This window comes from Zonotrichia albicollis, chromosome Z (assembly GCF_047830755.1).
Source record: "Zonotrichia albicollis isolate bZonAlb1 chromosome Z, bZonAlb1.hap1, whole genome shotgun sequence".
Classification (NCBI taxonomy): Eukaryota; Metazoa; Chordata; class Aves; order Passeriformes; family Passerellidae; genus Zonotrichia; species Zonotrichia albicollis.
This window is the reverse complement of record NC_133860.1, coordinates 78189814-78204484: the sequence shown is the minus strand read 5'-3', so window position 1 is coordinate 78204484 and position 14671 is coordinate 78189814. Positions and strand designations below refer to the sequence as shown.

The window sequence follows — 14671 nt, the reverse complement described above, 5'->3', positions numbered from 1 at the left end:
CATACCATAGGACGTATTGCTGAACCTAGATTGCTTTTTAAATATTTATGTATTCCAAAATTTTTGTCATGTTTTACTGAGCCACTAAGCTTGCAATCTAATCCTTCTCACATGATTCTCCCATTCAGACTCAGAAAGTTATGCATTCTTCAACAAATTCCCAAAACTGTGTCATTTTTTATATTAACAAAACCAACATTAACATGTAACTGCACACTCAGTTTAAACTCGTCACAGATCACAGGTACAAGTCCTGGATCAACACAGTAATGAGCAACTACAGATGTAATTTAGGGATGAATCTTCTAAGAAATAAGAATGTGAAGTATAAAATACCGTAATTTCTGGGCCAGTGTAAACAGGAGTAGTAGGCACATCTTCCTCAGGTCCACCAAGGGTATCTATTAGGCTATCAAGTGCTGACTCATCCATACTAGGCTAAAAAAAATTAGCAAACCATTACAGAGGTTACAAAGGTGTACACAGGGGGGAAAAAAACCTTGAAGCATTTGGCAAATCTGTAGAATTCTCCTAGAAACAAACCTAAAAGCTTTCTTTCAGCAGGATGTGTACTTGCCAAATTTTTCAGTGAGAATGGTTCTAAACTCAATTCTCCAGTGTCATTAACAAGGTATTATATTTATTTATTGTATTTATATTTTCATTTGTGTATCAGTGGATACACATATACATTCAAATATAACTGAAGATAAGGAGTAACTGATTTTAAGCTTGTATAATTTTAAACTACCTTCTAAAGAAGTCCTATTTAACAAAACACAAATGACACACCAGTTGTTTTTCACCTCTTCCTGCAGATGGCTCTCCACCATCACACATAAACTGAGGATGTATCAGTACTTCAGCAGTTACCCATTCATTTTTTTCCCAAAATTGAAGTATTTCAGAGAGAGAAGCACCCTCTGAGACATTATTACAGGGGAACCCTTTGTCTGGGGCTGTGTTTACCAACCTCAGTACTTGATTTGTCAGCAGCAGCAACCACACTTGCACCAGCTGTGCCTGTCCCAGCAGCTGCACCAGTCACTGTGGACATCTCCTTGGACTTTTGCTGGAGTAGAAAAAGAGAAAAATTAAGAGATAGTTTATCACAATGTTGAAAGAGAGACAAAACAAAGTAAAACATCCAATGCTGAGGCTGTGCACAGTGTTTCTGACTCAGGAACTGGCTGGTTCTAATGCACGGCACCCAGATGCTTGGGCAGAGTGAGCTACCACCATCAAAGCTCTGTTTCCAGTGAGATTCTGCTGTGGGAAAGAAAGCTTTCTATTTTAAGCACTCTACCTCCTTCTTTTATTCTGCCAGTGAAAGAAATCTTCAGGGCAGGAAAGACTTTGAGGCCCCTTCCAAGTCTCTTTGGAAAGCTGTCATTTACTTCATGTAGCTCTCAATGCACCATTAAACCCCAGCAGCAAAAGGTGCTCAAGCAGGTGGGGTGAAAATGCTGCAGGCAGGGAGGTGGAGGGGCAACACCACCACACAAAATGCAGATTTCTGCATTACTGACATTGTCATTTACTGCTAAAAATATGGGTGTTTTAGCAGAGCTGCAGGAGCCCTTCGTGTTACCCCATGTCACCAGACACGTGCACACCAGCAGACCAAAACAGCCACATCCTGATGCCACCACATGCTTTTCCTTCACATTTTCTCTTCATTTACCCTATGGAAATTACCTTTCCCCAGCTTTTTTTCCCAGCTTTTCTTATTAATTTTTTTCAGAGCCTTTCATTCAGGGCTGACCTGCTACACTTGGAGAGAACACTGCAGTGAGAGAGCAAGGGAAGAGCCTGACAAAGAACCAAGGACGGCTGTGAAGCTACAAGGAACTTAAAAAATACCCAAAAAACTGAGAGAAAAACAGAAGAGCCCCAAACACACAGAAATAGGCCTAAAACTGTGATGTTTTTACTGTTATTTCCTTGGCCAAAAGCTTAACTACACTGTGATTTTTGGGGGCCCAAAAGTCTCACTTGACAATACTCAGCTAAACAATCCATAGTGATGTGGATTCCTAACACTCCCTCAATAAAATAATAAAAAGTAGCTTAGATAATAAAATCTGGTTGTGCTTGTACAATACCTTTGCTGTCTCTGTGGAGGTTGCTGCTGGAGGCTGGCCAGCCTGAGTTGTAATTACTTTTCCTGTGTTATTTGGTTTAGAAGTTGTTGACACAGTAGGTGTGGTTTGGTTTTTTCCCTGTGTAGAGATAAACTATTATCACTAGATATGGAGGACTGGCTTTTTGGTTTTTTTAAATGATTTTTTTTAAATGAAAGACAGAAGTAAAGTACCAGAAGAAACCCTTTTTAAAAGTAAAGTAAAATGCCAGAAGAAACCCTCATTAAAAAATTCAGAGAGAGACAGAGATACAGAGAGAGAGAGGGAGGTAGAAATTATACAACTTACATCACTGGGCTCCTTTTGCTTCTCTTCAGACAGCTGCTTATTTGGAGAGTCTGTCGGCTGTCATAAAATAAAGTATTGAGATAATTTACCATTTCCACCACTCAGTGCTAGTCCAAACAAGCACAAGACAGATCTAAAGATGGTTAAGAGGACACTTCTTGGGCTGTTCTGAAGTTTATGCACTCGTCACACACCAGTTTTATGTGACACAGAAACAGCCAACAGTTCAGCCTCGTTTTTCAAAGTTAGTAAAAGAGCAAAGTGCAGCAGCTCTGCAAAGGTGAAAGGTAGGTATTTACCTTGTCTGACTGGGTGTTTTTTTCAGTTCCTGCTTGGGTTGTCGGTGCAGACTGAAATATAAACAACATTTATGCAGAGATTAATATGCATGGTTATTTGCAGAGGAACAGATTATGTAAAAGGAGAAGATCAGACAGGTTCACACTTGTCAGCACACATGCTGTCTAACTACTACACACTAATCTTGCAGTTCACAACATCCTAACAGAGGCTGCCAGTGATTTAAGAGCACTCGAATGTGTGCAAACATCCACACACAAACACACTCATTCCTCAGACAGGGAAAGATGCTAAAGTATAATAACCAGTTTGATACCAAACCCAAATTGCCAATAGCAATTTCTGAAATAGCCTCAAATATTATTTGGATTATATGGATTAAATGGATTATTTTTCACTAATTTATCAATAAAATAATTTTAATTGCAAAGTAAGTAGCTATAAAAATACATGTAGACTTAATGGAAAAGACATTAATTACTTAGATTCAACAGCACATACACAGGGTGGGATATGTTCTGTTAATACACTTATACTATACAGAAGAAATTTTGTATCTTTTCTTTCCTCTGTAACCTCCTAATGCTCTTATTTTACAACAGAGCTGGACAACCTGGCTAGGATAATATTACATGACTGCACTTTGAGGGTTTACACCTGAAAACCTTCTGCAGCCATGCCACAAAACCAATTCCTGTGATTCATCCAGTCAAAGTACAGCAAACAATAAATTACAACAGTAAGAAGTGAAAAAGAAAAATTACAGAATTGTTATGTCTGTTGAGAAGAGAGAAACCCAGCCTCCTCACCATATTTTTCTCCCTATTTTTTTCTTGCTGCTTCAGCCACACTGTGAGCAAGACAGAAAGAGCCTTTCATCTGCCAAACATTCATCACCACTTAGAATCACCCAGCTTCCGTTTTCTGGCTGACCACACAGAGAAATTTGCTAAGTTTGTTTACATTTTGTTACGCAAGTGTTCACACCCCCACACTGAACTGCAGACACTTGGCTGGGAAACCCTGAGCACACATTAAATGCAGATGCCTGTGCATAATCCTGGCAAAGGTCCTGAAGCTTTGAGGGACACCTCCACACAGAAAAGGGGAAATACTGATGGAGAGGGAGATGCAGCAATTCTCAAAGTGAGAAAGAGATATTAAAAGTAAATATTTCATTAAGGTCACAGATTCCCACCTTCTCCCCAAATTCCCTGTTTTATATTTTGTTTCGATGCCTAAAACTGGATTAAAGCACAGCAACTCTCAGGTTCAGTCATGCTTTATGTGCTCCCATTTGTGTGTCCTTATTAATGACAACTGCTAACTCAAAGATACACATCCATGTTTGTACCTGTACACGAAATAATCCTGTAATGAAAGGATAATCCAAAATTTTCCTCGTTTACAAGATAAATTAAGGTTGGGTGTGTTTCTGTAACATCTGTAGCAAAGAGTCAATCAGACATGAGGTGTCCTTCAGCAGCAAGATGCAAAAAATGTGACAGAAATGAAGTACATTTGCAGAAATGAAGTACAAAAAATACAGAGTTTGACTCTCCTTGCTCTGGGACTACTGCTTGCTCAGGATTCTAAGCACCCTGCTATCAGAGTACAAATTCAGGTTTTTCTTATCTGCCTTTCAGAAGAAAACTAAACACACCTTATTTTTGCAGGACCATAAAACACATGTACTTGCACTTCTGCCCACACCCAACAACACCTGTACAGAACGTTGAATACAAAACCTCAACTTGCCAAACTGGTTATGAACAACTGTAAGTCTTCTTTTTTATACTGTAAATATTATTTACTGAATATTTTATGCACGTTCTGTGTGAGGTATGCATCATTCACTATCCTTTTGTAATAAATTCAATATGCAGAATTGACCATGCTACAAATTTATGTTTGGTGATGCTGAAGAATAAACAGACCCATATGGGCAAGGATTTGATTCAAGACTTGCACACAAAAGCTGAGGCCACAGTAAAACACATTATTATAAACACCTGCTCACACACAGAGGCATATCAATTTAGATATACTTTTAGCAATTACAAAGTTCAAGTATAATTTTAAAAAAATCAGACTAAAAAACAGGTAATCAAACCAACAATTTTAGTATGAGACGATCCATTCAGAGGAATTTTTCAGGCATCCTTTAAACAGAGTCAGCTGTGAGCAGCCACAGACTGAAGCCATGGCATCAGCTGATGGTGTGCACTGAATTTCTGAGGAGAAAAAGATGTTCCACTTCCCCTTCAACTGCCTACTTCCACCTGCACTGTGCCAGGATCCAACAGGATGCATTTCAAACTGACTGAAATGGTCTGGAAATGAAAAACAACAATCTTTTCACTGGTTCACAGCGCAGTCACACAAATGTGTGCAGAAGGAAGGCAGCTGAAGGGGACGCGTTTGTGACAGTGGCAGCACTCTGTTTGCTCCAACCCTGCCAAATCCACAGGGTGCTGGCTCTACACCCTAGTCCTCCAAAATGTCCACCTAACCCCAGGCTTTGCCCACAGAATGAGAAATTCCACATTCCTTCCTCCTCGGGGCTTGCTCAGAGAGGGCACAACTCTGAGGGTTCGTTGGATACACACACAGAGAGAACTGAAGGTTAAGGAGGGATCCAGAGCATGTGTAAGAGCAGTGACACACTGGAGAGACCACAGGAAGGACAAATGAGATGTGGTTATAGCAGGCAATTGGGAAAGATCTGTTAATTTGCAAGAAATTTAGGACTAGAAAATTGAAGTGACTCAGCAACCTTACTTCTTTTGAAAGAAGTCTACTGTCAAAAATGCAAATGACTTGTTTAATCCAGCAGGAGAAAGACATTAATAATGCAACAGACATTAAGAGAAAACATTAATTATGTTGCACATGCAAATGCAGGCCACTGTTTCAAAGGGATTTGTGTTTACCAGCCTTACAGTGCTGAAGCATGCCTCTGCTACTCTATTTTTGGCTCATTTACCACATTCTTCTGAGAGTTGTTTTAAATTTCAAGTAGGCAAAAGACCATAGCTGTCTGGGTTAGACCATATGGAGAACCACAGCAGTAATAAACACGACACAAATGAGTTTGCCCACAAACAGAACAGGGAGGAGAAACCAGATGCTGGCAGATGCCTCCATTTGTGAGTAATGATGATAGTGCACAAATGGAAAATTTGTCTAATTGCCATTCAGCTCTTAGATGTACGTGTGCATGGAGGAAAAGGGTTTTAAAAGGCTGAGTTGAATGTAATGGCTAATGCAGAGATGTGGAGGCAGGCCAGAATGAACAAGAGGAAAAGGTTATCACAAAGAAACTTCTCATTTGACAAATGGGAAAAAAAAAATCATCACTGTGAAGGTAACCAGACCTCAGCTCTGACTGTGCCAACATGCTGTAGGTGCCCAAAAGGTGCCTGGCAAGGCCTCCAGCAGGGCCATTTACCTGCAGAACTGGCTCTGCCTCCACCAGAGCACCCACAGGGACCCTTCCCACCCTCACCCCTCCACGCACCCCTTTTCTGGCATTTACACAAGGTTCAGGCAGCCTGAGCCTTTTCCACCACACAAGTCCCTGCTGGCCTGCTCTGGCATCCAGCTTTTGTTGGTTCTACTGTTATGGCTGTGGAAAATGGAAGAGGTGGTGGGGAGAAGCATTAATCATTTGTTTGAACAGCACAGGTAACTCCTGTTAGGCAACGTGAGGACGATGACTCTCTCCTGACGAGCAAAGGACAGGACTGATGACACAGCCCTGACACTGAGGAAGCCCCAGCCATAAAACAAGACAGAACAAGCGTGAAGGGCAAGGGCAGGGGAGCTGTCAGACAGAGAAGCACAGGAGATTAACGAGAAGATGCAATTGTATGTACAGAGAAAGCTGAGGCTCATCCTGGCTTGGCTGAGTACGTGAAAAATCATCAGCAGGTAAATGACCCTGCAGTTACACTGGGGGGAGCTATACACATGGCACAAAACTGACAGAGCTAAAATTTAATGCTGCAAGTAATTTTCTTTTTATTGCTGTTGTAAAAACCTCTGGTTGCTTTGAAGAGCACTTTTCCTAGATTTTTTTTTTGGCCGAGGAAAATAAGCTACGATAAGAAATATGAGTGAAGTTACTCAGTATCAAAGTGTTAAAAATTAAATTCCATATGAAGCCATGCCATGGCATAAAATTATGTTTGGTGATGCTGAAGAATAAATAGACTCATATGTTAAAAATTAAATTCCATGGCTTCATACATGTGCCATGCAAGCACGATTTCCTCCTGAAATTCTTACCCTAGTTTCAGATGGCTTCATAATTTGTGGTTTTGGTGCATCCGCAGAAGGAGACTGCTTCTAAGAGAAAAAAACAAAAACAAAAACAAACTTTACTTTTGTAATAAATACTTGTAATAAATCAAGCAAGCATAAAGAGTCTGAATTCACTGGTTATCTAGATGAAAATTAAGAATAAATTATTTCTGAAAATTAGAGTTATTATTTGAGATCCTTTGCCTGGCCTGTATTTCTACAATACATCCATGTAGAACTTTGACAGTTTGCTGATGCCCACAGACCTTCTTTAAACATTATTTTTTCTCCTCTGACATGCATGACAGCAAATTTTCCAGCAAGTACCCAGACAAACTCAAATCCTGCTCTCACATTGAAGCACATACACTTAATTTGCAGGATTCACCCATGCTTCTTTTAAATTTTTTTTAAACAAAAATTGTGCCTTTGGTTTTACTGGTTTGTTACACAAAACATTTAATACTAAAGTATCAAACTCAGATATGTCAAGACAAAAAGGAGTACTTAATATGTGAACAGCACACGTCCCCCTCAGTGCTCCTATAAATAATCTGACCTTTTTGGAACCCCCCCACAAAGGATATGGTCTGTTCTCCTGGCTTCAGGGATGCCAGTCCAGAAACACTATGGTGTGCTGCTGTTGTGGCTGTATCAAACTTCAAAGCCCAGAACACTCCAGCTGTCTCATCAATACTTTATAAAGAAGTAACACTACTCCTCTATTCCTGCTCCATGCTCCTCTGCTTAAAGGTGTATTTTGTATTTTTGCATGTGCTCAAAGCTGTATTCTATGATTTTGTGATTTGCCATCTCTATCACAGTAATACATTATTAGGTCACATTTAAATTTACAGCACAATTTATCTTTTTTTTTTTACTTTTTCTCTTTTCTATCCATTTTTTTACATTATCTCTGTTTACTGTGCTACTTGAAGTATGAAAACACACACACAGAGTTTGAATGAACAGAAGCCATACTACTACTCTAGACCCCAGAGTGGCTTCTTACTTCCACATGGAAAAAAAATTAATTCCCCCAACTTTTTGCAGCACAAGGATTTCTCAGCAATAAGAGAAAAGCTGTACAGAATTTAAAATGCACACTATGATGACAACAGCATGGTCTCCCCACCAGCTTAGTTGGTGTCTCACACATCTCAGTGAGAGGTTTGATTGTCTCAAATATTTATTATACAGAATCTGCAGTTGTCGCACTGCAGAAAAGTAAAGAAATTATTGCTGCTTCCATATACCAACAGACTCACTACTTTTAAATGGATGGAGACAAACATAGGAACGTAAAGAGCCTCCTACATCAGGGCAGAAAAATGAAGTTTTTAATAACCTTTTAACCTATTTCCACTACCACATCAGGTATTTTTTCTTCATTTGCTCTTTAACAGTCTTCCTCTCCTTTCCTTTCCTCAGCAAGAAATTAATCTGAATTCCTTCTGCATGACTAACGAGCAGGTATCTGTTCGACACCTTCTTATTAGTCACCATAGTCCCTGTCTGTTTAATAATGAAAACATTTATCTGAGCCCTCCTCCCTTCCAGCCCTCAGAAAACTCCTACCAAGACACTGACTTAAAATGCACTGAAAAATTCTTTTTTCACATGTCCCATCACAGCAGCACCACCAAAACCTGCAGGGATGAGTGAAAACCTCCCAGAATCCCAGCTGCTTCTTCCTGCCCTGTCCAGCTGGAGGGCAGTGACCAGCAGAAGCAGAGAGGTGAAGAAGGGAGGAAGAGGAGCAGCCTGGAAATAGGAAACAGCTTCAATGCACAGCTGCTGGCCAGGGGCTGTGGAGGACACCGAGCCATCCTCCCTGGGGACAATCAGGGGAACAAAGCCCTGAGGAGCCAGAGGAAAGCAGGACAGGTGGGAAAAGAGAACACGACAGGAGGGAAGAGAGCACAGGGACCACCACAGAGCGCCTTGCTTCACTTCCCCCGCTTCCCCCTCAAATCCCACAATAAAGACCCACAATTTGCCACTCTCTCCCCAAAAAGAGCCACTGCAAGGAAGAAGCAGGGTCCTTGTTCAGCCAGCCCTTCACCCAGCAGGGTTTGCAGCCAGACTGACAACGCCAAGAGCCCCAAGCCCTCTGCCTGGAGTGCTCACCACTGTGCCACCTTGTCACCACCAGCCTGGCTCTGGGATCAACCTCTTACCCCACACTGCTCTGGTGCTCCCGTCCCCAGGACCCTGCTCTGCTGCCAGCTGTGCCCAGATGTTTCTGCCACAGCTGCCCAGAGGGACTGCAGGAGGCGTGAAGCAACACCAGGACGTGTGTCAGGCGTGGAGGTAAATAGTGAAGTGCTGCCTGGCAACCTGGCAACAAAACCCTCCTGAGGCAGGAGGAGGTTTTTGTTGTGTGGCTGTGGCACACCCTGCTCTCACCCTGGCATGCTCAGCCCCTCACAGCAAGGCTGGGGTGTCAAACAGTGAGGGTTTAACCAGACCAGGAGGCAGAGAGAGTCAGGAGATGGTGCAAAGGGAGAGTGGGGTGTCCTCTGAGCCATCAGGGATCCCTGGAGGGGAGAATGAGCACAATAAGTGCTGCTTCCTCTCTTCCTGCAGCTGCACTCCCCGTGGGTCATGCCTGAAACCAGGCATGGGTTCTGGAGTCTCGGGTTGCTGTCGATAATTGCTGCCCCGAGATGTGCAGGATGTCTCTGCTTCGGCCCAAGCAACTGAAGAACGAGTCTGGACTCTTCACTTTTTGGTCCTGAGGTTGTTTATTAATTCTTATCTATAAAATTTTCTTTCTGCCCAGCCGAGATCTGCTCAGCAGGGCAGCCACAAGCACTCTGACCGCTCCCGAGGTGGTGTTGTCTTTTTAAACCACAAACTACGTATAACATATTTACACTTAATTCCCAATACCCATCACCTATGTTAGACAGTGCACTTCTGTTCTAGACCAATCCCAAAGTGCCAACATCACTGCAGAAAATAAGGAACAAGAGGAAGAAGAAGAAAGACTGGACATGCCCAAGTTCCTTCATCTTGTCCCTACAACCCCCATACCAAAAATCCTAAAACCTACATTTTCACCCTGTGATAATTTTGTTATTACACCATTCAAACCTCTGTGACTTTCAGGTCTTCATACAAAGCTGGCAACTTGCTCCAGGGATCAAAATCAAATCCCCAGGTGTTCTGGGCTGCGTGCCAGAGTCTCCAAGCCCCCCGGTGGGGTTCTCAGCAACTCTGGACACCCGGAGGGATGCAGTGAGTTCCAACACTGGAGAATGCTGTGCCAGCCCTGGTGCCTGTGAGTGAGGGGCAGGAGGGATGCCAGCCTGGGGGATTGCTAACACACAGCTCTTGTGTCAGAACCCAGGATATTCCTCTGGCTGCCCTGGAGGACTCCAGACCCTGGCAGGGGGCTCAGAGACCTTGGCACGGAGTCAAAAACACCTGTGCCTTTGATTTTAGCCCATGGAAACAATTACCAACCTTGTGTGAGGAGTTACAAGCCACAAGGGTTTGAGTAGAATGATAGCGAATTTATCACAGGGTGAAAAAGTAGAATTTTGGGGTTTTTAGAATGGGGGTTCAGGAGGCAAGATGGAGGAATCTGGGCAAGTTCTTTCTCCTTCCTCTTCTTGGCCTCCATCTTCTGCTATGATGGTGGCACTTCTGGATTGTTTTAAGGTAGAGACTGTGTAACATAGGTGGTAGGTATTGGGAAGTTATGGTAAATAATGTACACATAGGTTTTAGTATAAAAAGAGAACACTGTCCTGAGGGTGTCAGTGTGCCTCAACCCAACCTGCTGGACAGACCTCAGTGGGTCAGTCAGACAGTGTATTAGATTAGAGAAAATAAACAACCTTGAGAACCAGAGCCAAGGAATCCTGACTTCTTCTTCAGTCTCAGGGCTGGGAAAAGAGACTTTCTAACACTTCAGGGTCATCTTGACACCAGAGAGGTGACACTCATCACTCTTGTGTTAGCTGGGAGGGAAATCCAGAGCACAGCATCCAGGACCACTGATGGCCCACCAGGAGCTGCTCCCTGCCTACAACCACGAAGATCACCACAGCAGGGACTCAATATACAGGGAAGAGGTTATAGGACAGCACTGATTGGGAAAAGACTGATCCCTGTTAATTACCCCACCCTGCCAGCAGAGCTGCTGGGTTAGCTGCAGTGCAGGGCAATATCGGTCTTTGCACAGGAGCTGACCAAAGGACCTCAGGTGCTCCTGAGTTAGAGGATGGCTTTCCAGAAAGGACCAATGAAGAGATGTGGGATCTAATTTGATGGAATTAAGAGAAGGAATACCCTTGGAAACTCATTTGTCAAGTTAGCAGGTCAGTATTTGTGCTGGTTGAAAGAGAACTGTCACAGAAGCCAAGCAGTGGCTGGCAAAAAGTTAACCCTGCTAGCCAAGCTAGCCAAGCAGTGGGTTAGTAAAACAAAACAATAAAAAATTGGTTATCTGATCCCACTGTGAGTATTACAGAAATCTGCATGAAAAATGGGAAATGCAACAGGAGAAGAAGAAAATAATGGTGACAACATCAAAATTAAAAATTTGAACACTCAGAGAACTGGATGCAGATGCCCTCTGAAAAAATAAAACAACAGGTAAATAAATCCATGAGTGCTCTCAGTTTCACAGACCTAAAAATCATTGAAACTACCCCAAATGCAGTGAGAGCTACCATCAATTAAAATAATAAATTCTGGAAATTTGTGAGATTCATCAGGCTGGGGAAGGTCATTGCCCAACCTCAGAAAAGAACATAATGCACCAGATGGAGCTCTTCAAAACCAGAAGAGATGTTGCAAATATTTAGCAAGCAACCCATACAAAAATGCTGAGATGACAACAAGAAGATGAATAAGAATCAATGAGAATAAAGCAACAAACATCCAGAGGAAGACACACTGTCAGTGCAACTTTTCACTTTACTTGAGGTGACATTTTCTCGAATAAAATGGAGAAATTGGTCTGTAACACTGGGTTACAATTTTGCTTTCAGACAGCTGAACAGAGCAATGCTCCTGATCTCTGACACTGGTAGCAACACAAAAATCCAAAACAACACCAAACCCTTCTAGACAGGCAGCAATACTGACAAAAACATGCAAAGGCCATAATGTCACAGACGGAGATTCTCCTACCAAAAACAAACAAGGGAAGAGGAATCTGGGGAAAAGCCATCTGTTGCTGTGACAACATAAATATGAATGAAAAATATAACTTCCAGCCTCTTTGGCTTAAGCTTCTCTAGGTCAAGTGCTAGCACAATTTTCACCATCACACTGCAGCAGACAAGAATATTGAAAGATACGAAGATAGGTTTAGGGGGGTAAAATTAAGAAAAAATATGTATGAGGGAATTAGTGGCAGGAAAAGGTGAGTCAGGACCTGATGCTTTGTACTCTGGTCAGGGCACAAAGAAAATGGGAAACAAAGAAGTGACTTAGCCTTTAATAAAGAATCTTTCAGGTCTGTGCTCAGAGACCTTCCTTCTGGAGAGAAGAGTCACTCTGAGGCAAAGTACCTGGATAAATCAGGGACCTCCAGCTCCAGCAGCTTTTGGGGGAGCTTGTATAAACATTTTTAGAGTGATCTAGCTGAACTCAGTCTAGAACAGAGGACTGAAGAGCTTCCCAAGTTCTCTCGTGGATCACACCCTTTTAGTATAACTGAGCTGGGGCTGCTCCTCAGGCTTGGAGCCCTCAATCAATACCTTTGATTTCACAACTACCAACTCTCAGGGTGTGTAATGCAAGGGAAAACCTCACCTACCGGCCTGTGAGCGGCTGCTTCTCTCCATGAATGGCCCTAATGCCGAGCTTTAATTAATGGCGCTTGCAAGATGTGGGCAGCAAAAGCTCTTCAGAGAACCATTGTGAAAAATAATGGGTTATTTCGCTGAGGTGTGAAATACCACTTGAGCTGTAAAGAGGTTAAACCTCTCACTTGCTTTGATGGTGTGTGGCAAGGGCTGTGCAGCTCTCCCATCCCCGGACACACACAAAAAAGGCAGAAGGTGGGACAGGGATAGCACCAAGGGGGTGTGTGTGCACATGGACAAATAAATACATAAATATATAAACATGTGTATTTAAAGCTACACAGCATGTCAGACGTGCAGTGACTTAAAATGGGAAAAAAACCTAAGCATTAACTCTTTACATATCTTTTATTGCTACAGTAACTATAATAGCTGAGTTAAAATATTACAGCATTGAGTGCTCCTGTGTCATTTTCCATCCCAAGTAATTTTGGAACTATTCTACTGTTTTGCAACTGCTGCTCTTACATGCAGCTCTGCTATTATATTCCTAAGAAAAACAACAGCTTTTTAAGAGAAAGCTAAAAAATACCCACATCAACCAAGAAAACAGCATTCTTCTCAAGCTTTCAAGCTCTCAGTAAATTTTGTGGAGGCTTAATACTTAGAACCCAATGAAATGGAAGAGCAGGATGCAGGTTTCCAGTTTGTACCTGTGTATTACTCAGACACTGTTTAGTTATCTGTAGAGATGCTTCCTTGTATTTTGTCATTCAGAAATTCAGCTGGTGTGAATATAACCGAAAAATATCTACAATCTATTACTACTATTATAGTTCAAATTTCTGCAGCTATTATCATGAAAAAGAATAACCCTAAAATTTCATTATTCTGCCATTTTCTCACCACGCAGAACAAGCATTTGCAACAATTATTAATCTATACCCAGAAGCAAGAACAACCACCATTTAGAGATGGTAAAAGACACAGAGGAAATACAGCCATTTCCTCATGAAACAAAAACATGACAATTTTTTTAAGGAACTGGTTTGAACCAGGAGACTGAGGTGCTGATTGGCTTGTAAAGACTCTTATATGGCCTCAGGTGCTGCTAAATTTATTGATGGTCATGGAACATCGAGCCAGACAACTTCCATTACATAGATTCACTGGTTTCTTTCACTTTGAATATCAGAATAAAATTGCTGCCATTCTGGTACGGAGATGAAACTCTTCAATACTGCACTACTGAATTTTATGCATCAGCTAAAGGTGGTTAACCACACTACTCAAATTTAATGCAACAGGTTTTTAAGCAGTGTTTTTAGAGGCAACCTACTTGCATTTGAATTTGGTCGCACTAAATGAAATGTTAACATGCAAATCAGTGAGTAAGACCAGTATTATATTTACCACAGAGTAAAACAAGCCTTCACACCTCCTAGAAACTGCCAAACCACCTTTAGCTGAGATGTCTGTTTTCAGATGTCTGGATTGCAGCAACCTAATTCAAGGCTTAATACTGGCATGTTTGTTTTTCTTTATTTTAGCAACTGTTAAGACTCTGAAACAGCTTTATGCTGGAACAAAACACAACTGAGGCCAGCGAATGACAATTCACTTAAAGTAATTTTTGTACTATTTCACTCTAACTTCCAGTGCCCCAGTTTATGCTCACTTTCATGCAGGAAGTTAGGATTGTCAAAAAAATTTATAAATATCCCAAGAAGCACTGTGCCTGTTTGCTTCTTCTGGAAGCAGAGGGAAAGAGTTTGTTAGCTGATCACAGGTCATGCACAATATTTATACAGCAAGAACTTTACATACTCACAGTTCAATTTGTGGCCATGAGGAATTATTTAGATT

The 14671-nt window shown here is 41.8% G+C and overlaps 1 protein-coding gene across 7 annotated transcripts in view; it reads right to left on the bottom strand.

The window, feature by feature from the left end:
• CAST (calpastatin) overlaps window positions 1-14671 on the bottom strand; it is a 54110-nt gene that overhangs the window by 17544 nt on the left and 21895 nt on the right. For all 7 annotated transcript variants that reach the window (XM_014270104.3, XM_014270105.3, XM_074532507.1 and 4 more), the window contains 6 exons: window positions 7023-7082; window positions 2732-2782; window positions 2433-2489; window positions 2106-2222; window positions 974-1072; window positions 337-438 (listed from right to left, as the gene is read on the bottom strand). In XM_014270104.3, the coding sequence (XP_014125579.2) occupies window positions 337-438; window positions 974-1072; window positions 2106-2222; window positions 2433-2489; window positions 2732-2782; window positions 7023-7082 (486 nt within the window). The remainder of the gene's footprint in view (window positions 1-336; window positions 439-973; window positions 1073-2105; window positions 2223-2432; window positions 2490-2731; window positions 2783-7022; window positions 7083-14671) is intronic.